The sequence below is a fragment of the Clinocottus analis genome, unplaced genomic scaffold (genome assembly GCF_023055335.1).
Source record: "Clinocottus analis isolate CAN_PGR_092001 unplaced genomic scaffold, fCliAna1.0.p SCAF_22, whole genome shotgun sequence".
Lineage (NCBI taxonomy): Eukaryota > Metazoa > Chordata > Actinopteri > Perciformes > Cottidae > Clinocottus > Clinocottus analis.
The window spans coordinates 8,585,246-8,609,797 of record NW_027175954.1 but is presented as its reverse complement, the minus strand read 5'-3'; the positions used below and the strand labels follow the sequence as shown (position 1 = coordinate 8,609,797).

The 24,552-nt window shown below is 39.6% G+C and overlaps 1 protein-coding gene across 2 annotated transcripts in view; it reads left to right on the top strand.

Moving 5' to 3' along the window:
* rptor (regulatory associated protein of MTOR, complex 1) overlaps positions 1–24,552 on the top strand; it is a 126,378-nt gene that overhangs the window by 19,874 nt on the left and 81,952 nt on the right. For both annotated transcript variants that reach the window (XM_068589217.1, XM_068589216.1), the window contains exons 5-6: positions 18,450–18,608; positions 20,071–20,217. In XM_068589217.1, coding sequence (XP_068445318.1) covers positions 18,450–18,608; positions 20,071–20,217 — 306 coding nt within the window. The remainder of the gene's footprint in view (positions 1–18,449; positions 18,609–20,070; positions 20,218–24,552) is intronic.

The window sequence follows — 24,552 nt, the reverse complement described above, 5'->3', positions numbered from 1 at the left end:
CTTACATTTTGTGTGTCAATAACAACATTTTGGACAGACATGGATCCAAACTGCACCTTGAATCTATTGAACTCATGCGACCATGAGGTGGTAATTTTAGTTCTCTCATTAAGCAAGATGCAAACAGCAGGAATTGGGGTAGCATTCCCAGCAGTCCAACCATGTGACTCAAGGAAATCCCCATCTAGAAGAGTTTGTGAATCTGCCCTCATAACTCTCTGGCAACAAGCAAAGTGCAGTTCTCTCTTGTGTGTTGACCCTTTATTTTGGTCAATGGATCCAGTAAATAAGTTGGTGTAGATGAGTGTGTCATAAAATGAGTAATTTAAATGTAAAAGTTTCACAAGAAAAGAAGACTTTCCCATGCCTGTATTTGATGACACAATAGTCTGTAGATCACATGGAAAAAAATCATGTGAGGATAACAATGTGTGGTCTTGTGCAGCTATTCTATAACCAGCGATACAAAAATGTGGTTTGGTCACATATAGTGTGCCAATGTGTGCTGACCGAGCATAAAAACTCAGAGTAGGAGTGAGTAGCACGCAGTGTCTTCAATTTAGGTCAGAATACAAGGAAGATTGGATAAAATTGATGTGGATAATTTTCACACATTCACATTATTAATTTTAAAATAAAAAAATATCCTGGAGGAGTCAGTAAAAATTAAGTTGATCTTTTGGTTGTTATAGAGCATCACACTTCAAGCTCAATAACCAACGCGACACTACCCACTCCATTATTCCCTCGGGGGACCCCTCACAGCTGCCAAATCACTTGAATCCCATTTGAGTTTAATTGATAACCACTGTGTGCGGGAGTGAATAACGCAATGCGGAAACTGTCTTAATGGTCTCCCCCAACTGCTCCTCGTGCCCTTAGTCCAAAGGGAGTCACAGAGAAAACCATTAGCCCAGTGGAAGACTTACGTACAGCCCACCAATACATTGATAAACAATGTGCCTTTGAGGGGCGCTACAGGTTAACGGTGATGCAATATGCTTGTGTGTGCCATACTAGAGAGAGTATTGATCAGCTTTCTCACTGCTGCTGATCACCTCGTAAATATCCCAATGTAAACTATAGTTTGGACGCCTTAAGCCATCTCGTGTTGAGATTAACTGAAGTTCCTGGGGATGTTGAGGTGACGCAGAATGGTTATTGTTCTTCTCAACTGCAGTTAAGTATATGAGACATTTACTGTCCCAGGAACTAGGGCTGTGCGGTATGGCCCAAAATTCATACCACAGTATTTTGTAAGATTCTGACGGTTTTACAGTATATCATGGTATTTTTTTTCACCATTTTAAAGCATATCATTTAAATATTGTGGAATTAGCCAGCCAGCTATATAGCTAACTAGTGGATAGTTGGTTAGTTAACTAGTCTTCTAATTCCAACGTGCTTCAAGTTTCACTAAAAATGAGCCAACTATTGAACTGGTTGCCAATGGTCTCTGGAGCTGCTGTGCTGAAGGGATTTCACAGGCTTTTGGAAAAGCAAACACAGTGCTAAAGATAACAATAATAATATATAACATGGTAACTGAATGACACTGATGGTAACGTCAATGATAACATTAATAGCGACTATTCTATTAAGGTGAGATAGTTCCAGTTCTTTGCTATTTGTGCGTGAGTGTAATTCATCACTCTTTGCCATGCTGCTGTGTTCAGTGACTCACCTTTCTGGGTCTGCTCTCAGCCAGCTAAAATCTCTGCTGTGCTAAGAGACTAATGGCCAGTAATTGTCTAATTTTATTATTATTATATCCTGACGCTGTGCGCGTATGCTGAGGACCTTATTATATCTGTGGATGTGTTGGCATGGACCTTGTGGAGAGGATGCAGAGCAGGAGGGGACAACACGGGAGGCCAGGATGTGACTCAGCGGATAGAGCTTAAAGATTCACCACCTACAATTCATTTATAATGTATTTGACTCTTGTGATGTGTAAAAATGTGTGGCTTCCTGAATGCAAGTGTATGCCAATCCAGAGTGTGGGCATGTGTGCATTGTTGTGTTGAAGGACAAAGGTGCAAATTGGAGGCGGATCCAATCAGAATCTGACTTTCTTAATATAAACTGTGGAGCAAGGTGTCCTAGATGACAAAAATTGCTCATCCCTGCAGACATTTTGGTGTCTTTGCGAGTCTGAGTCACTTCACCCCGATCAACCTGCTCTACCTTCTATGCACTGATCATCCAGAGTTGCATGGTCTGCATGTTTCTGTCTTTACCAGCCAGACTTCAATGAAATTTGACATTTAAAATTCTGAAAGCTGTCCAGTGGCCAGTGAAAATGTTGATAATTTTCTAGTTCCATTTACACAAATTTGGCATAGCGTTCCTTTTGAGATTATGAAAGGTAGTATGGTGATGTAATTAACTTTCAACATTAAGGTCAAACTTGATTGGTCAGTTTGTTGAAATAAGGGCTTATCACTAAAATGAGAATAGTTGGTCTACCTTAAAGGTCAGTACACCAGCCAATGTTGTTGTTAAAGTCGGGGCTAACCTCCTTCACTTTAATCAGCAGTTGGCAAGCAAGACATAGAAAATCTGGCTTCGGTCTTGAGGTGTAGCAATTAATGAATCAAGAAATAGCCTAAACTGTCCACTGGCAGTGAGCAATTGAGACGATATGTCTATACTTGTGGTCCCTGTTTGGGAACTGATTAGTACACACAGGTGTTTGACTTGTCCTCATTCTCAGCATACCAACCACAGACGTAACTGTTGCTCATATAAGAAGAAATAAATTCTCATTTATTAATCCCCATGGGGAAATTATTCTCTCCATTTAACCTATCCTTAGTAATTAAGGAGCAGTATGCTGCCGTGGCTACAGCTGCCCCCACATATAGATGAATGCACACGTTATGTAGCTGGAGAAATTCTCATTTCCTATGTTATCATAAAAAGTAAATATGTCTTTTTAAATAGCCACCGCTTCACAGCAAATGAGACCGGAGTTAAACAAAAAAAAGAGGATATTTTCAATAAACTTTCTAAACTTTTTGTCTGGTTAGCAACTAGCTAACGGTTAGAACGTCAGCTGGCTTGGTAAGATATTGTGACTGACGAGTGCTAGAGAGTTCAAAATTGATTAGAATATTTGTGGTCAGCTGAACTGCTCCAGTAGTTCGTTCACTCCCCCATGCCACTTTCTTGCGACTAGCGATTCCTGCATGATCTTGTAAGAATTCCATGTTAACAATGCCAACAAAGCATCCTATATTAGGGATTAATATATTTGCTGCAGTTGCATTGATACAACAGTCTGTGATCATGAACTATGAGACTGAGTGTACTGGATGTATGCAGGTGACTAGTGTGATGTTAGTCACAGTTTTTTCTGTTTTAACATGAGAAAGAATTAAGAGGCTACTGCTGAATATGGTGACTAATGAATTCTAGGTAATGAACTGTTTTTTTTTTTTTTCAGTAAGCCTGATGTTCATGTTCTTTATCACTGTAAACAATGATTGCTGACAGCAAATGTGTTGAGGTCTTCTTTTAACAGCAGTTCAAATGATCAGGCTGCGCAGATTGATAATAATGGTAACATATTTCTTTTAAAAAGCCTGAAGTGGCTTTAATTAAAGAGGTAGAGCTTCCAATTATACACTCATCAGATTGTGCGATCAGTCTTCGCGTCCCACTTTAGAATAGAAAGTCTTCATGTCGCAACAATGAGACCTAGCACTCTCGTTCAGCTGCTACCCAGCATCCTTCACTACAAATTCTCTCCCACTTTGAGTCAACTAGACTATCCTTCTAACGCAAGGTCACTCGCCACTTTACTCATCATCTGTCACTTTAAACATTCATTACCTCATTCTGTGCACTTTACTTACCTTTACTCTTATTATTATCATTATTGATTGTTACCCCTTTATTTTTTATTTTACTTGCATCGCTACTTACTTACTGCACATTTACTTATTTACTTTTTTTTTTTATCCAAATTGTTATACTTTCACTTGTACAGTTAAATGTTCCTTGTTGTTGTTGTGTTTTATGATGCACCCTCCGCCAAGACAAATTCCTCGTTTGTAATAACTTACGTGGCGATAAAACGTATTCTGATTCTTCTCGTAGGCCCTGATTGTTAGTGAATGTGGGGACCTGCACCTCTCACTTAACTCCAATTAGTAGGACAGCTGTCTGTATACATCTGTATAGATCAATTAGTGTCCCCCTCAGTCTTCAACTAATGGCTCCCCTGTCCTCTGTTCTCTTCCTAATGTCCAGCTTTCCTTTTACACGTTCTATGCTGTCTGTATCAACGACCCGACTAGCAGTGGGCTCATTTTATAACTTGATTTCTATCTCACTGTCCAGTTATGGAGTACTTGAAATAGCAAAAGCTGTCCTGAAAACGTTCACTATAACAATGAATTATAAGGTACCTATTCAATATTTATTGAATTTGTATATGCAATTTGATATAAGTGTTATTTCTTTCTCAAAACATATTAAGGGATAGAAAATAAAAAAAACAGTGCAAATGAACTATTAAAGTGTTGAATCGGCTCCGACTCACTTGACTGAATGAAACACATTAGTGAAAAGCTTTTCTTCAGTCTGTGTTCATCCTGTAAAACTGCCGTGGATGCCTTTGATTTTCCAGACACCCCAGAGTGGCTGATTTAAAGTTGTGGTCAGACTACTGCAGTTTTTAAATCACAGTTTTAAAAACAAAAAAACAGTTGCTGCCCATTGGTGATTATGGTAAACGATACCCAAATAAGAAAGCTGACTGTTTTCCCAATAATTATAACGTAATGTTTCATCCACTGTTTTATATCTATTTAGCAATGCACCACCTCACAGGATCTCATGAGTTGCAGATGTGCAAACAAATGGAGACTTAAGTGGTACAACAACTTGTGGAAGTAATGCTTTGCAGTGAGAAAAAAACACTAAGCTAAGGGCTCAGCGAGTCTGGATGAGACAATATTTGGAGAGATGAGGTCAACACGGGTACTCTATTCTCTAGAGAGAACTGGAGGTGAGACTTGAACTGTCAGTGTAAATATTTGTCAATATTAAGTATGCTAGCCTCAAGGGCTAGAATGTGTACTGTTGCTTAGCAACACTTTCAGCTGCTCCGGCTTGTCTCTCTAATACTTTCCTCTTTTTTTTTTTTTTTAACTCCCAAGATATCAAATGGGTTTAAAATTCATCATGGCACCCCCATTGAGTCTGCATCAGTTTGGGAGGATTAATATGGGGGTGAATCTGGGATGAATTGGCCCAAAACTCTTGTAGTTTGTGCCCGGTTTCAGCCTCCTTCACAGCAATCTTTCCATGATAGCGTGCCTGTAGTTATGCCTGTCCTGGACATAATGCTGATTTTGTACCTAATTAAATGTGTTCACACCAAAGAAACGCACCCTGCAGAAGAGCTCAAGTCTGTGAACAATATTAGACCTTGTTCTAACATAAGAGAGTCAGTAAAATCCGCTCAAAACCATGAAGCTCAGCCATGCAGAGTTTTACAGGGTTTCTTTCTTCTGTCTTGTCCCTCAGCATCATTAAAAAGAAGGGAGAGTCTTTTTAGGATTAGAGGGGTTTGTAGACTGCCACTGGCAGTGGACAATTGATCATTATACATCTTCTCTGCACTCCACTTCTCCTCTTCCCACTCCTTTCTCCTATTTTCTTATTTTGCTTTTCTTTTAGGCCATGTACCCACTGAAACTCTCATCTTTATTTAAACATTTGCCCTCTTTTTGAACTTTGTGTATTACAATACACAACGTTCACAAATCTCAGAGGGCAAATGTCCATGTGTAATAGAAGAAGAACAAACATATTTCACAAAGTGCTAGGAAACAGAATTCGGTTAAACAATTATTATTATTATTTTTTTTTTACCAAAGACCAGATTGGTTTGTTACATCAATAAATAAAACAGATATTAGACATATACATTGTCATCGTTGACATGTTTATCATGATACAAGGTTAATTCACCACTTTTCATATTTTGCTTGGTTTTCTCTCTTGGTCTTACTTTTTCTTTTTTTTTTTTTTTAACTCAGATGACCACAACACCTGATGGCAGATCTTGATCATCTTAATTAGATTATGAGTTCCCTGCTAACTCAGAACCACATATCAAATTATAAATAATCCTTTCCAAATACAGTAGGACACAGCAGCCTGACATCTTTTGTGCTTTTTTTTCCAATTGAGTTTTTTCCAATGCAGTTTGATAATCATTTATATTGATGTTTTAATGCCCATCTGAGTTGTGAGAGAACGCCAACTCTGTCACATAACATTGCCAATGGAAAAAATGTACAGAGCAATATAATATGACTAAGTAACTTCTTATTCATGATTGCTTGAACCATTACAGAGAAGTCCAGCTTTCTAAATTGGAACAAAAGAAATGACTTAACATTTTCTAATTTATTATTATTATCAAGGACATCATCAAGCATGACCACCTCTATAAATCATGAAGGACTACTTCCAGACTCCTTCACCTTAGGAGGATCGTTGACCCGAGCTTTCTGCCTATGAAGCAGCTAGTTGATACTGCCAAGACATTCAATTGCGACCTGACATATGTGGGCAATCTGGACCCTAAACTGGCAACGCAGGATCATCACGCTTACCCTTACCCTTCAGTCTTCCCTTACCTCTTGTCTTTATAACAGCAAAAGTTTCAGTTAAGGGACGAGACATGGTGGTGTTAAGGCTGATTTATACTTGGGTTTTACGCAGAGACGCGAGCACGCAAGAAACGCATGGCCGACCTTGCGTGGTCAAATCGGCCATTTTGCGTGCTTGCATGCGTCACCCAAATTTCTGACTATCCGTCAAAGCAACGCAAGCCCACAAGACTGTGATTGGTCCGCTAACCACATCCTTTCTGAGTCTCGCATTTCCGGTTTCATACCATAATATCGCTGGTTTTAAAAGCCATAGCAGAAACACAAACAATGAATCCCGTTGAACGTTTGGCTGAAGAGGTCCGCAAATATCAGCATTTATATAACCCGTCTGACGGAGTCTAAGGACACGTAGATGGATGTGAATTCCTGGAGGGAAATATCAGTGAACGTCGGTGTGCAGGTCGACTCTAAACGGTTGTTGCGCCACCTACTGTTCTGGCGTATGAAAAACGCACGGGAACTATAAACCAAAACGAGTCCGTCAATCCGACTGCGTGTCTCATATTGTCTCAGGACTGTCACAGAACCAATGCATAGTTGGTCAGTGGCAGCGTCACTAAAATTGGTCATAGTTTAAGGTATGTTTACTTTTTATTAGTCTTTACAGTGAAGAGAAATATCCTTCTGCAAAATCTACAATGCATAACAGCATTATGAAGCTCTCATAAAAACTGAAAGACTGAATTGTGACTTTAATCAAACAATTTAACGAATTTTAACCATGATTTCTATTATTAATACATAATGTGATATGATATTTTTTAAAGTTATATTGAGTGAATTACAAGTAATTTGTGATAACTGCTTCATACCTCACTAATGATCTAAGTTGTCTGAGCTGAGCAACCGGCAATCTTCCCCCTGCTTTGTGGACCGATATCCATTTTAAAACTGCACTCGTGTCAGATTTGGGATGGGCTCAAGTCAAACCATCAGAATTCATAATTGGCAGTCTTGTTGCTTTACTGCTGTGAGAACTTCAGCTCTTCTAAAGCTGTGCGACCGAGACTTGAGTGTCATTTGTCAGACACGCTTGTCATCGGCAAAATGCCTTGTCGACCATATCACCATGGTCAGATAGATATAGTTTAAGTTTATCATCACACATGTGATCATAACAAAACTACATTTCATCTGTGCTACCCAGTGTGTGTCCTAACTGCTCTTCCAAAGTGACTTTTGTTCTGGTGTTAAGGTATAAAATTCACCCAGATTACAATTTCGACATGGCTTCTGAAGGAAGAATTATTTATTTTTTTACGATGGCCAAAGAGGGTTTGAAATGCAATAGGTCTGGCAACATTATTTAGAAATGATTATATTTTGTATATAGAAAATGGTTGTTGGCTGATATAATAAGCTAATTTTATATGTCAGCAAAGTGATCAAAAGGCCCCAGAAAACAGTTTCAGAGTTGGCAAAACATAGATACATAGACATAGGCACCTTGGTTTGATGTTCATAGAAGCAGAAGCAGCAAAAATAAAAGGGAAGAGGGAAAAACGGGGGGTACGCACAAGAAAATGGGAAAGTACAGAGGAAGCCATTTATCACAGCCAATCCAGAAGCGCAGCCAGCATAATGAAGACATATAGAGGCTCTAGCTGTCAACACGAACGGCTTATCTTTAAAGTAAGCGGTTCCACCATTAGGAACACACTGGGCACATGTTAGGAGATTGATCTGGAGCATTTAGCGACTGGGTGAACACCCTAATTAGGGTGACGTGTGACACCAGTACTAGTTCTTCCCTCCCAGTGGTTAAATAACCTTGCTGCTTCAGTCAGAGGAGCATAAATAGTCTTTTTTATCTCCATTGGAAAACTTAGATTTTATTTTAAGACAAACCTCTGCTGCACACAGCATAGTTTGCTTGTTCAAAGGAAATTAATATTGAACGTGTTCCATTTCCAAATTGCAACATCTTTGTCACTACATCTCCCTGGGTCCCCTGCACTACATCTCCTTAGTGGGACGGAGATCAGACAAACCGTTCTCTAGAGGTGTATTATCTTACAGGATAATGTTGAGGTCAAATGATTACTGTTAGAGCACTACAGCCATCATAGTCCTTACCGGCCGATTAGCTTATTTTCTCAAAGTCTTCCCTGTAAATTGCTCAGAATGAAAGCATTCAATGTACATCTAAAACATTTGAGCCCCCACCTTGATGCTTGAGTGGGCGCTCACATCAGCACAAGAGAAAGGCCGCCAGCCTTGGTGAGAGATGTTAGAAAGGGTCACAGAGCATGGCTTACAGCAGTGACTCTTCAACTTTTTCTGCCACTTTGGAGGAAGAAAAATGTTCATGCCCCACCGCCCCAACAAAAAGGTCCATGCTGTATTTTTTATTGAAATCACAACTTTTTGTGACTCCTCCATCTGTGCTTTTTCAAATAGAATAAAGAAAATTGCTTCAATCAATCAAATTGCTTGAATCACTTTCAAAGTAAACCAGATTATTCCATCAGACAAAAACAAAATGTGCAAGCACTTTGTTAGAACAATGCAAATACCGTTCTATGTGTGCAAAAAATTACTAATATTTGGCAAAGGAATAGTGTATAGTGACTTCAATTAACATGTTTTGCGCTGAATAATACCCTTTTAAGATAATAACAATAAGGTGCAACCAATGAAAAAATAAACAAAACAAGGCAATAAAGTGTTTTACTGAGTTTAACACAGTGTAACTTAAAAACAAACAAACATTAACTTGCAAAATGAGTGCAGAATGTGTGAGCCATCAAGTTGTATTAGTGGCTAAATCGTCTTTTGGTAAAATGCCAAGAATCGCAGAGGTGCAAAATTTTGGCCATCACACATGCAACCTGTTAACGACGTAATGTAAACATTTACACGAAAGTGCAGGCATTTCGATGTGCATTTATTGATGACTTAGTTTTATGTCTTTGTCTTTTATGTACTTTGTACTTTTATAATATGTGAAATAAAGTTATTGGGGGTAAAAACACATTTCCCTCTTTGCCCGACCTGTGTCTGTGGAAAGGGTGCACCACACAGTTTGAGAATTACTGGCCGACAAGAAGATCTTTCTAATTGCTCAGTGTCCTTGGTGTCATGTGTTACTGTATTGATAGCCATCGGGCTATTTTGTCTCGTCACACAGAGGTCAGAGGTCAGGGTTAGTTACACAATAGTGTCTGAGCTGGCAGGAATCCATCTTCTCACTGCGGATAATGAAACTTGGCGAGGTGCTTAAATTCCCATTGGCTAAAAGATTTTATGCGGTGACCATTGGCTCAGACCTCTCTACAGAGGGAAAGTAGGCAAAGGACCATTTTTAGAGAAAGAGAATGATAAAAGAAACAGTCATGGTAATTTTCTGTAGATTATTTGCGTATGTCCCAATGGGAAACAGTGCAGTTTCAGAACTCCAAAATCAAGAGTTCAACTATGTGCTGGAAGCACATCTAGTCTTCGAGAAATACTAAATCTATGAAAATGAGAATATGCAAATCTCACGGGCCTACCTCCGCTGCTCGTGCTTGGCCAACTGGGAAAAAAAATGCAATGTCAAGATGGGTAGAGTTGGAGAAAACAAAATTGCCGTTGAGCAGACATATCAAAATAGTAAGTGTAGTTAGGGTCTTTTATTATTTTGCTATGCTGATTAGCTTGTGACTGGCAGTGGCTGACACGGCGTTAGTGGTTGTGAAACGTACAATAATATCTAGTTGGATTTATTGGAAGATCGTTCAAGAAGCTCCAGGTTTACATCCAAAAACTGGACACTCTGCAATGTTTGCTGTTAAAACTATGTTAAAGCCACTTTTAGGGTCTGAAGATTTTCGTATTAAACAGAGATTGGCTTTAAACATTTTAAAGTACCAAATCCAACTCGTCTGGGTTACAATTAACCGATTTGCTCACATGTGTCCGCCTTCAGTGGAGGAATCTAAAAACCTTCTCCAATGACACACTTTGCACAGATACAGGTCAGTACAGTCAAGGTAAGACATTTCAGGGGACATCAACATAAGAAAAGAAAAAAGTTCAACTTTACAAACAGAAATCAAAACATCCTGAAGTTGTAATGCATCATTTTATTTTCCAAGCTCATTCTGGAGAAGTTACAGCACCATGCACAATTTAATATCAATGTTTAGAGCTATAAGCAGCCGGAGAATAGTAAAAATCAACATTGCACTATCATTTTTATTTTATTTTTTTGTATGAATAGTCTTGCTTTGAGCATATCCAGTTTAAACACACTATATACTAAAATCCTGCCAAGAATCAGTATACAGTATAGATCTAATGATAGCATTAGCATGTTTCTGTTCACGACCATCAAAGCAGTCGGCTGGTCAGCAACCAAAGATTCCAACTTGCTTCTGTCAAATTTTTTTTTTTAGTATGTGATATGGTTTTGACTCCTCTCCATCCTCTTCTCTACCACCGGTTAAATGCATCATCTAGTCCTCACACACTATCAGCTTTTTCCTTCAGGATGTTAGAAGCAGGAGGATGATTTCTTTCCTCCGGGTTCATCCTTCACCCCTCCTTTTTTCTTTTCACCTTGTCGTGCGCATATCTCTTCAAACTCTCTCTTTCTTCCTTTTCACCTATTATTTGTTTGTCCTGTCATCTGTGCCTGTCTGCTTTGTGCTGTGTGACCACGCACACACACACATACACACACTTTTTTTTATCACTAGCCGTTGGCTTCAAAATAAAAAAGCAAAGGGTCTGTACTTGTAAAGTCACTTTTCTAGTTTCCCGACCATGCAAGCGTTTTAACACTACATTCACATTGTGCCTCACATTTACACGCTGATGGCAGGGGCTACCATGCAAGGTGCCACCTGCCCATCAGGATTCTAACAGTCATACAACATTCACACGCCGTAGCTCCAGCAGTTTGGGGTTAAGGGTCTTTCCTAAGGACACATTGACGAGCACAGCCGGGGATTGAACCGGCAATCCACTGATTGAAGGGCGACCACTGAGCCACAGTCTCCCTCAACATGCGCCGGAGAGGGGACGTAGCTTGTCATGAATGGTCGTCATTCAGAAGCTGTTGTGGGAAGCAAAGTGTCAAAGATGTATAAAAAAGTGTTATTCTAAGTGGTTTGCTGGGAGCGCCCCACCCTCCTAAACAAGGTGAAGTGACTAAATTAAACTAAAAACGCACGCACGTACTAACACTACCTTGCAGAGCTTCTGGGAACATAGCTTTTAATTAGACTGGTCCTTTAGGGGTCTCTCTGCCCCTTCTGTATCACATGCATGTACACTACATACACAAACACAAGCGCACATTACATGTTCCCAGAGCTTTTCGTCTAATACATCCTGTCAAAGCTTCCAGAACCTAATACTGAATCAGTCACGTATGCCTGTTATATATTTTAGCGTATTTTTTGTGTGCTTTTTTATCAGTTTTGATGGACTGCATATTTACTTTTGCTTTCTAGTATTCAAATCAACTATTGCAATGAAATCAGGACTGACTAAATGCAGTATGATAGCATGTAGTGCCATACAAGTTTTAAGGAAATGATGTTTAAATGTCAGAAGAGAGCAGACCTCATACAAGCAAAATCTGAACACTGGGGAAGATTTGAGTGGAAGGGAGCATTTTGATAAATCATATTAAACAGTTTGTTCACTTGTTTTTGAAGTAACTTGTATGTAACATAATTTTTTGTATTATCTCATCTTGTTTAACGTACAGTACACAAGCACTTAGTGTATTTGGGCCTTCTGCCAGTTACATAACCCATGTCACTTAGTCAGCTGTGGCAGCAGTGTTCTGACTCCTGCTGCTCGTTTCCAGCATCAGACTCGTCCGAAACACAAGAACAGATGAAGAAAAAATTAAGTCGTGAGTGTTTCTGTACCATTACATATCTGACATTTGGAACACATAATGCCTTCACAAAGTGTCAGAAGGTATTTCTTTTCTGTGACAACATACTTTAAAATACTTAAATGTCTCTGTGGTGTTTTTGACTGCAACTCCTCAAAAGTGCAAGCATTTGTACCTCTGAATCCACAGTTTTGGGGCTGATAAATGGCTGAATGGGTAACATAGTCTTGAAAGGAGGCGTGTGCTGGCAGAAGAGAGGAGACGTGTCATCGCTCCCTCTGCTCCATCCGACCTGCTGTGAGCTGACTCAGCCGGACACACTGGACCCAGCACGACGGCCGTAACTTGGGAAATGAGTCCTGCCACACAGGCCTGCTATTTATCAGACTGGCTGTACTTTGTCAGCTAAATTGGAATAAGTGTACTTTATTAATCCCTATAGAGAAGTTATCTTTTTGCTTGCCTCCTTTCCAGATCAGATTGCTTTGCTGACTGCAGATCAGTACTGTAGAATAGTTAAGGTTTAATGGCATACCTGGCTATCATAAATCCCCAAGCTATATACTTTTATAAATATGATAAAAAATATGCTTTCCATCTGTCAGTCACATGCTCCCTGTTGCCGTCTCTTGTGAACAAGACTCTAATATACTTGAAAGTCTTTACATAGGGCTCCAATTTCCTCCCAACCTGTAGTGTACAGCCCTCCGTTTTGAATAAACCACAGAATAAAGTGACATTTATATAGAAGCCAATTTCCGCACAAAAAAAGAAGAAATCATGCCCCAAAAAAAAACATTTGACTAATAAAAAAAAAAGTAAAAATAATTTTGACTCTCTCTCTCTCTCCCTATGTATATATATGTATATATATGTATATATATATATATATATATATATATATATATATATATATATATATATATATATATATATATATATATATATATATTAGGACAAAACCACAACAGTCTAAAGCAGCTCTTTTGACATAGAAATGTCTATTTGACATAGAAATGGAGAAATTGGGGGGGGGGGTGGGGGTCCTAATTTTTTATTTTTTTGGGTCCTAATTTCTTTTGTTGCGGAAATGGGCTTCCATACATTGATCCACACATATATGAAACTAAACAACTGTATCCCACTTCTCTGCTGATCATAGCAACCCGTTCCCCCACAATGTTGCAAAGAAGGGTGCATTTTTATCTTTCTCTCTGTTTCTAAGACGTCCATTGTTTTTTATGACGAATGAGTCAAGTTTAGTTACAGACATTTCTGCCTGAGCTCCTCATGACCACCTCAGAAGATGAATACATCTGTGAAACGCAGTGAAGCTCAGCATGATTTACTGTTAGCTGCCAGAATAAACTTGTTATATAGCTAAAATTATTATTGTTTACCTCTGGCAAATGCTGTGAAATGATAACTATTGACTGTGGTGAACGCGGCAAAGAGACACAATGCTTTGAAACCCTTTGTCCCGACTTCCTTCTCCTCTTTTCTTTCCCCCTCTAAATCTTCATTTTTGTCTGTCTGTCTGTCTTGCTCTTTCACTCACTCACTCTCTCACACACACACACACACACACACACACACACACACACACACACACACACACACACACACACACACACACACAAAGCAAGCATAGTGTTACAGGTTGAGTGGTGATTGAGAAGCCAGAGGTTGACTTTACTCATTTCCTCTGTTTGACAACAAGTGGCCGGTGCTGTCATTTATGTTTTTTCTTTTCAACCTTCAGCTTAAAAAGATTGCCTGCATATCATTAATACATATTCCACTGAAGTCCTTATTCCATTGCATACTTCAAGGTTATTAAAACATTCAAGTTTACTAGGTTATTGTCATTGTACAGCAGTGTTGGCAACAAAATGCAGATCTCAGTCACATTTTGCAACATTAGAACAAACGTGCACAATCAACTAAATTTAATATAAAAATCTATATAATCATATATGAATTAAGGACTCTCATAGCCTCAGGAAAGAAGCTGCTTGGAAGTTTGGTGGTATCTTTTGGCAGCAGGGTGTGGATGGGTGAATATTTTCTTTAAATATGTTTTGGGCTGTTTGTCGACACCTCTTCTCATTAATATCACTGATGCTCTGAAGATTGGTACCAATGATGTTCTGGGCGGTTTTAATCTCCTACTGTAGAGTCCTGGATCATGCACATCCCATGACTGTGCGTAATGTTTCTAGCCTGAACACATTACACATTACATTTATTTCACTGTTATAAATGTTGATACCTAATGTTGATCATATTTTGTAGTTCAGAGACGTTCACAGAGAGTATTAGTTTTCTTTGGAAATCTCCAAACAAAGAAGACACGTTGAATGTATTTCCACGGGCAGATTTTGTCTTTAAGAAATAAGTGCCCCATCACAATGGTAACTTTAAATGTTGCTGAACTTTCTACTTTGCTTATTGAATCCAGTTGTTTGCTGTCACCAGAGATATTGCCTTTTCTGTTGTCTAAAATGTAGCCTGATGTGTGTGACAGCGACAGAGAGGCTCTAACTGCACCTTACAACTTAAAAGTCTGTTTTTGAACTGCATGCTGAATGCTTATAGTACTTTGAAAAGGTCGCCTGTTCTCAGGATGTGACATGATGATAAATGGCGACGGAGTGAGCACAGAGCACACCTTTAAAAAGAGTTTGTTTCCTGTGGCCTTGATGGATTTAATGGAGGTGTTTTATAAAGGTGATGCAAGGTAAAGCAGCGACAGGCAGACAGCTTTAGATTGCATCAACCTCTTGAGGGTGTTGGTCCCCACAGGAGGCAGGAGCTCCCCCCTCAGGTCAAGGCGGTTAATGTTAGGAGATGAGTCGAGTCACACACACTTAAACGTCCTTCTTGCAGAATATTGTAATCCAACACTTCAGATGTCTTCTTCATACATATGCATCGGTCTTAATCTTTGTATGCCACTTGAATCAAATATACCCGACGGTCATGAATGTCAATACAAAGCTTTTCCAAAGCATCTTAATACAATTGGGATTTGTCTGAACTAACTACTACAAGCAGGTAGTGTAAGCACTTGTCCCACCTGCCGGTTTCACACCTGTCTGTTTCCTGTACTCCTTCCAAAAGGATACCTCTCTCTCTCAAACAAGCTCTGATTTCAAACGCTAAACCTCCATCACTGCAGGTCCCTCAGTAACACCATTATGCTCTTCAGATAACACTTGATATCGTCGGAATGAGTGCTGCGTCTATCGCCATTAAGATGCTCCTATCTGATTATTCCCTAATTGAATCAGCTCTGCTATCACACTGCAACTCAAACCCATGCAGATACGGGAAGCTCAAATGTAGCGTCTTTGATCAAGGTCTGTTTAGCTCGGCCTCTATAGGATGTGTCATGGGAAGAACGATAAGAAAGTGATGATTTCATTCGGCAAATGAGGACTTCAAATCCAGATTAATGATTAGTATAATTTAAATGATTATCACACGGTTTAAGCATTTAAACACCAAGATTATAAATGAATGTGTTACCCAAATCTGTTTTTATCAATTCTACACATTGGATACAAGGAAGACTGACTCTTGAAGGCTGGTTTGTTCTTGGTATAAATTGCATACCATAAATTATTAAATACAAAGCAGTGTTTAAAGTTTCAAATAATCTCCAACTATAAAATCTGTCTGCAGAAATATAAACACCTGAAAAATAACTCAAAATCACATCTGAGGTAGTTCCGCTTTTGGAAATATTTAAACAATTTACATTATATTTATAAAGAAAATGTTGAGTTTTTGAATGAGGTCCGATGAGAAAAAAGGTAATATTACTACTCAATGTAATAAAATATACTTATAATGGATGAATTCAAATCAAGACCTGTATCCCATGAAGCCTTTCACATACAAGTATTCGTACTACATTTAAGATAAAAGGGCATGTTGTGTTTTTTAAGTTTTTTAAGCGTTTGTGTTTATTCCCTTCTATTGCATTTTGATTTAATGGGTAAAATGTTCTCTCACAACTGTCAAGATTCAAGGCTGTGTCTTTGTCTCGTTATCTTTTATCTGTTTGAGAAGTTGAAAGTTTTGCAAGTTGATGTTAAAATATGCCTTAAAAATATTCCTGTGATTTAAAACCATTTGTCAGGAGGCCGGCTGTTTAGTAAAAGGCATGTTAGTTATGTAACAGAAGGGCCTGGCTGAGTGTGATAATGATTCAGACTGGTCTAACTGGGTACTTTTCTGTTGCATAACTAGTTGACACCTCTATGTCCCTTGCACACAGTTTTTATCACGCACACTTCATTTAATAAAGTGAAGGAGTACAAATAATAAACACGTCCTTCGTCTTCAACTCTTACAATGTATCAAAAAGCGGAGCGCACACGCACAGAGATCAGGCACGAGTATCACACTGACTTCACAATTGTAAAATCACTGAAACTGGTGAAGTATGATCTAAAGTAGGCAGCAGGTGGCAAAGCAAACAAGTTGACAACAGTAGCAACACCTAAAACTGTGTTTTGTGTTTGTTTATGTGTAGAATATCTGCTTCATATCTGCACTCAAAGTGTTGCTCTGCCTGAATTGTTAAACAGAATTAAACAAGAGGTTTGCACTACTGGTAATGTATTGTTTATTCTTCATACTATCAACAGCTGGATTAAAACATTGTCAGGCTTTTAAAAAGTTGGACACCTTTCAAATTGCAACATCTTCGCATCAGTCAACATAAAATTGGATCATTGCAAACAAAATATCTCTATCGGCTCTGCCAGCTCCTTTTAGTCACCTCATAAATGAGTCAGATTGTTATTTTTGGGCTGCTCGGAATGCTCAAAACATCCAAGAAACAAACGGCTCTAAAAAGTTGCAACAATATAATTTATTGGTGAAATATTTAAAGACATGGCCTTTTGGGGAACTGTATTGTAAATCTTTTAGGATTTTGCAGTGATACAAAGTGATGAATACAGATCGGTGGCAAATTTACGGAAAAACCTTAAGTATTTGGAAAAAAGTATTGTTCAATGCTCTCATCCATAGTCTCCAATCTGAAGAACTGTAGGATCAACATTCCTTCATTTGTTTTTGGTGGAGAGTGCTGGCCAGATTTATTTATTTATTATTTTATTTGTTTAACCATGGTACCAAAGTAGGAAAAGAGAATTGTGGAATATCAGTGGTATTTTTTTGAACTACCAAATATGTGACAAAAAACCTATTACAACATGTTTTTTTGCAAGAGGACATTTTTACATGTTTTGTGTCATTGCCAGTTCTGCCGATTTTAAAATCCAGTGCAGAATCCAAATGAGTCTTTTCAATTTTACAGAGGATTGCTCTCTCCTCTATTGTTTGGTGGTTTCCTTGAATGTTCAGATATCTGAGCAAGAAATACATCTTATTCGCCTCTCAGCTGCATGCAGATCAGCTTGACATGTTAAGCTGTTCCCCTTACCATCCTCTTCAGATGAAATCAACATCCTGGATCATGCGGATGTATCTTCATGCGAAGCCTTGTGAGATGAACAACATGACTAATTTAAAGAAAACACAGAAAGATTCCTGGCCATCCAGCCTAGTGTCACATGGATGTACTTCTTTTTGTACTCTTCAAAGCATAATATGCTAGATGTTACGTTAAATTGAAAGTGCCACCAATACCGGGAGGTATTACATCATTTAACAGTATGAATAGAGATGTAATGCTTACTCTGCTCTTCTCTGACAATAGGCAGGCATAATAAGTTACCCTAAACAGGATAAGCAGTTCGGATAATGGATGGATGGATGGACGGAAAACACTAAGTCACATAAAGTCAAGCGCTTCGATACAGTTTCTACTTCTATACGTGTGATGTTTAGATGTAAAACAAACATGCTAACGGCTTTCTCTATTCCACCCTGTTTTCCAGGCGCGTTACAAACAGAGTCTGGACCCCACAGTGGACGAGGTGAAGAAGCTGTGCACGTCGCTGAGACGCAACGCCAAAGAGGAGCGAGTCCTCTTCCACTACAATGGCCACGGGGTGCCACGGCCCACTGTCAACGGAGAGATCTGGGTTTTTAATAAGGTCACACTCACTCACACAAAGAAAAAAATATGCTCTTATATTCATGTACAGTAGCCATGGACATCAAGACCTTTATTGCAACAAGGTTTTCCAAGTAAAACTTAATCTTCTCTTGCTGCCATAGGCTGTGTTTAAAGTGAGTGGGATTAAAGGAACACATGGACAAGACACATTAACAGACCTTTAAGGTTAGCTAGCTCAGTGTTGCTAGGTGAACTAGCAGTATCTGTCTTCCATAAATAGGTGCAAGCTGTTTTTGCATGTGTGATTAATTCACTTTAATAAAGTTATTATAGGCAGCTGTCAAATTATACCACCATATAATGTGCCAAATCTGCATTCCTTTAAAGCATCAGTTTATTTTGTAATGTAATTATGAACACAAACAGTTAAATCAGGACGTGAAATAAATGCAATGCCAAAAAGATTTGACCTTGCCGCCGCTTTTCTTGCGTGACCTTGTTGACAATATAGTAACCGTCACCTCGTTAAGATTCTAGTGTCAGAAATGGAGGACTAGTCCCTTATTTGCCTCAAAAGTATGCATGTACATATGAGAACCATGAATTGCATAACAACAGCTGTTTGCCTATGCTGAAATGTAGAAATACACAAATAAATCCCCACAGATTAATTTGCACACCAATTTTCTTAGGCGTAGGAGGAGTGGAAATCAGGCAAATTGCAGAGGAATTAAATTCAAACATATAGAACTTTATTTATCTCTACAACGGAAATTATATGCAACGGTTCGCTACCCAGGTCGGCAATAGAAATGCACGTAAAGTAACAAGTACCTTCAAAAAGGTCTTGGGCTTATTAAAAAGTTCCCTTGGTCAAAAAGTGTTTAACAACTAAACGTGTTCCTTATGGCCCACCTGCATGCATTGATCTTTGGGTTGAGCTCCACTGAGGTAGAGACACAATCTTGTTCGTCTCCTTGTCCTGTAAGTAAGCACCCACTCACAATGATGCACCGCCGCTGTCTGGGCTTAGCCGTTGCCTCCAAGTCCCTAGTACACCCTCGGGCCTTATGTCCTCTTCTCCTCCTCTGTTCAACTACCTTCTTCTCCACATTTCACCCCTAATACTCATTCCTTTTCCTTTTTAAAATGAAGCTGCTGTCACTCTCCGCTGAAACAGGAGATCAGTTGGGGATTTGGTGTTACAGTAATGTCTGGGAAGTAGCGCAGAATCGAAACGTATCGGGTATAACACCTTTATAGCATCAAGAATATTAGTCGTATTACTCTTTGCCTCCGTCTGCACTCGAATCATTCTCATGTTTCTGTCCATCTCACCCGCCCTCATTATATTTGTCTTTTTTTAACAGTTTCTTTCCCCCTCTCTTCTGCTCACGCTCTTCATCAAACAGATGACTAGTCAATAATTAAACACAAATCTATAAAATGTGAATTTTCAGCAATAACACCTCGCCGGTCTCCCTATTTTTCTCTTCCAGAACTACACCCAGTACATCCCGCTGTCCATCTACGACCTGCAGACATGGATGGGGAGCCCGTCTATTTTTGTCTACGACTGCTCCAATGCAGGAATCATCGTCAAGTCGTTTAAGCAGTTTGCCCTGCAGCGAGAGCAGGAACTGGAGGTGGGCAGCTACACCTATAACACACACGCGGTGTTCACGGCATGTCACAACAATGCAGCCATGAAATTGCAGTTGGGTTGTAATAGGAAAAAACAAACACTTTTAGGTTCAGTCAGTCAAACGCACAGGGTGAAATAAACCGCTGGTATTTATGAGCTATTCATGGAAAAGTAGGAGATTTGTGTTTTACATGGCCCACTCTCAATGAAGAGATTTGTGTACTTAATAAGGTACCACACACACACACACACACACACACAGACACACAGACACACACACACCAACTTGGTGTCAGTGAGTGTCCAGTCATGATTCTCCACTTGAGTCCTCTCTCTCAAAAAAAAAAAAAGGATCTTGTCGCTGCTGCGATTCTGCCAATCAAATGGGCAGCTCGCTCTAAATCATTAAGTTTTGGTTTAGTTTTAGGAGTACACAGACTCTCACACACGGATACACACCTCTTCTAGCCCCAGTCCCTTCACCACTTCATCTTTTTTATTTTGTTTTCTCTCTCCCTCCCAGCTATGGAATGTTGTGTGAATCCCTAATGAGACTGAGCTGTCATTTATCTCAATTATTCATATGTTTGTGTGTGTGTGTGTGAGAGGGAAGAGAGGTAGAGGGAGGGAGAGAGGGAGAGAGGGAGACAAGGAGGGAGGGATAGGGAGAGAGGGAGGGAGGGAGGGAGAGGGGGAGAGAGATGAAGAGATAGATCATGTTGGGGCTGGAATCCTTGCTATTATTTTGATAAATTTTATTATTTCTTTAACTGCTTTCAGGTAACAAAAGTCATTCATTGTTCCTTTACACCATTTAGTTTTAGCTCAATCAATTGAGACTGTTTCATAAGCAGTAGATAGTTCCTTGAAGTCACTTTTTGGACCGTCAGGGTTTAATGTTTGTGTTGTGTTCGTGATGTAAACAGAGGAAGTCCTGCAGACAAATGCAGCGGGAAGTTGCATAACATCCATAAGAAATTTCCCTTTTCCACCTTAGTGCTTGCACTTCTTACCACCTCACATAGGAAGCGTATAATTGGGGCACGTAATGTAGGATAAAGAGAGAGGTGATGAGTTCCACAGACTTTTTAATCATGCAGGATATAATCCAAGCAGGGAGTCCCCCACTTTGCCAACACGCTCTGGCACCTGCATCTATCTGTCGTGATATGACACACACACGAACACCTCCCCACCCCCCGTACACACAAACACTTTGTCAGCAACTTTTAAATAGACACTCTGGTGGGGTGAACACGATTCACATAGCAGGACACTGATCTCACCAGGGACTATTATTATTTTGAGATGAAGAACAGAACATGTAGAAGACTTCTGAAGGGATGATATGAGAAGAGGAGGAGGCGGAGGAGGAGGAGGAGGAGGAGGAGGACGAGGAGGAGGTGTTTTATCACTCCTCCTCCGCACCATCTCAACCTCCTCTTGCAGTCCATTCATTCAGTGAGTTAGTGCGTGTGTGTGTGGGGGCTCGGGCGGTGCCTGCTTTGAGTGCTCCATTATAGGGCCACCTGCTTCCTTTTAAATATCTAATCAGTTCCAGCGTGCACTCAGCAAACATGCTCACTGCATTAGTTGCAGGGCTTAGAGTGTGTGTGTGTGTGTGAGTGTGTGTGTGTGTGTGAGAGAGAGAGAGAGAGAGAGAGAAACGCGTATAGTTATAGGCTGCAGATGGGAACTCCCCTGAGCCCTCCCAGCTAGGACACGTTGGACTGCGAGAGCTTGTGTGTGTGTGTGTGTGGTCTGTTTGTGTGTATTTTACGGCTTAGATGTTTGTGTTGCCGACGTTTCTGGAATGCTCACATCAAACCTCCACTAGCGACTTCTATCATATTAATGAATAATTGATGGAGAGGCTGTAGAATGTATTGCTCAAATAGAGTTGCATATTGGTATCTGTCAGTGCATGTGCATGACTGCATTTGATTGTTTTTCCGTCCGAAATCTCCCCCTGTAAAATGATACTAATCAATTAGTGTCACTTTTTAAAAAGAAAGGAATTCTCAGCATTTAAATCACACCCTGGTATTCCCAGTGGAAAAAGGAGAAAAGAATGCTGTCATGGTGATTTTCATGGTAATTTGCGAGATTACAGTATGCTAATGTGATAATTACAGTGGATGCTTGGCATTAATCATTTTATGCTGGCAATGTTGTCGTCATATTTACCGTTTGGATTACCGCGGCGCGCCGTCACACACTTGATTCATAGTTTCTTTCAGGAGACAATGTTCTTCTTGGGTTGACACAACGAGAGGGTTTCGAAACACACGCGGCTTTGTTTGTGATGTCTGCCTTTGTGCGCAAATCAACGTTGCCCTTATGAGAGAGAGAGAGAGAATAGGAATTATGTTACAAGAAGATTGGCACAGATCCATATCCATCCATACCTGCAAGCATTTCAAAGAGAAATTAAATATGCCTGTTAATAGAAAAAAAACACACATGCACAGTTACACATGTTATCGCGATCCCCAAACCCTCCCTGTTAATTAAGACTATTCTCTATTTTTAATATCATGATTTATTCATGTGTGTGCAGAGCTTCTTATAGAAGCGTTTCTGTAAATACATAATGTCTCACTCAGAGATCTAAGCTTCAGCTGCTGTTGCCTTTTTTTCACCACTTATAGAGTCAGCTAATGAGTTATTGGACTAGCAGAGAGCAGGATGGCTGTGCATTGTATATACAGGAGTAGGCAGGGTTGACATACATACATCCACAAGGCCTCAACACAGACCAGTTGCTTGCAGTTTGATAAGCTTAACTGGAAACCTTAGTGAATCCCCCCCCCCCCCCCCCCGCTCTCTCCCCCAAGTGAATTTTCAAGAACTACAGTACTAGTAATAACACATTTTCTTGTTCCGTTTCCTGTTTTGATCCAGACAGCCTGCTAGATCTCTTGTTCTATTTGTTTTCTTATTTCATCCTCTAATTGACTCGACTCACCCCCTGGATGCAGAAAGATAAGGATGTCCCCTCAGCGCTTGCCTCAGGTAGTGTGGGTTTACTCCGACTTGCATCAGATGCTGAGCTGAAAGGCTGATAGAGTAGTTTCTATTTGGGAGCTCTTGTGTGTCACTGCTGTGGTTGTGTTTAATATGTTTTTGGTGGGTATATTAAAGTTGTGCTCATGTGCTTGTTTGTGTATATTCTTAAACATGCGCATCATTCTTATACATGCGTATCATGCTTTTACGATCGCATGTGTTCTTTTAACAGTGTACATTGATTGCCAGGGCTTTTAGTGTACTCTTGCGATCTGTGCCAGACAGTTTTTAAGATTCCTCACGCTGTCCTTTCTGTCAGCCTTCGTGCCTGTGGCCCCAAAAGTGTTTGCAAACACAGAAAGAGTTTTAGCACATGAAACAGAATTTAATGCTGCAGTACTCCTCTTTCCCGGGTGTTCCCTGGTCTTTCTCTAGTGGTTTGCTGTTTACGGACGTGCATATTTACATTCAGCCAAGCAAGGTGTTCGGTATATGAACACAGCTTATGAAAAGAAAAACATAATCACAATGTACAATGTGTCATGCACATACTCGTATCTGCATCCTAAGTATTAGGAGCAGTGTGGTGCTGTGAAGCACGCAGAGAGCAACTTGAGTTACAGTGTCTCAATGAAAGACACTGAACCGAAGGAGAAGGGAATCAAACTGCCAACCTTATGGTTAGGGGATGACCCGAAAGTTTCAGAACCAAATTTGGCACATTGCAACTCTTGGAGGGAGCATCAATGATAGGATTGAGTCTTGAAAGTTGTCGGTCACCTATTGAGTCCAGTGTCTTGATGGACAGAGCAAAGATAAAACACAGTAGTGTATATTAAATAAAGGATCTTAATTAATCAGCTTTATATTTGCCATAGTTGGTAGGGCAGCACTTTAGGGGAGCTCACTTTTGTAAAGACTAACTGAATGTTGCAGCTGTCGTCCAGGGTAGATGAGTAATAGACTTTGTGTTACTTACTTTAATGGGGACAAGCACAAAAATGTACTGAATTCCTATTTTATTCCTTTAATGTCATCATTGTAAAAAACACAAGTTGCTGCTGTGAATGAAAAAAATAACTCTATTAAAAATGAATGAGCACATGAGGCAATGTTTCTAGGAATGAGAGTTTGTGTTTTGCGATGAAAGAGGTAATGATGAGAAGAATTATTTGATAATCTCCTTCCATAATTTTTTACAAAAATTGGGAAGAGCTGCAAAATGAACACAGATTATTAAAGTCTGCTCAGCAAACTGCAAAAGCGGTATTGAACTCCCACAAACAAATCAACAGTACAACAGCAAAATGAGCACATAAATAGTAAA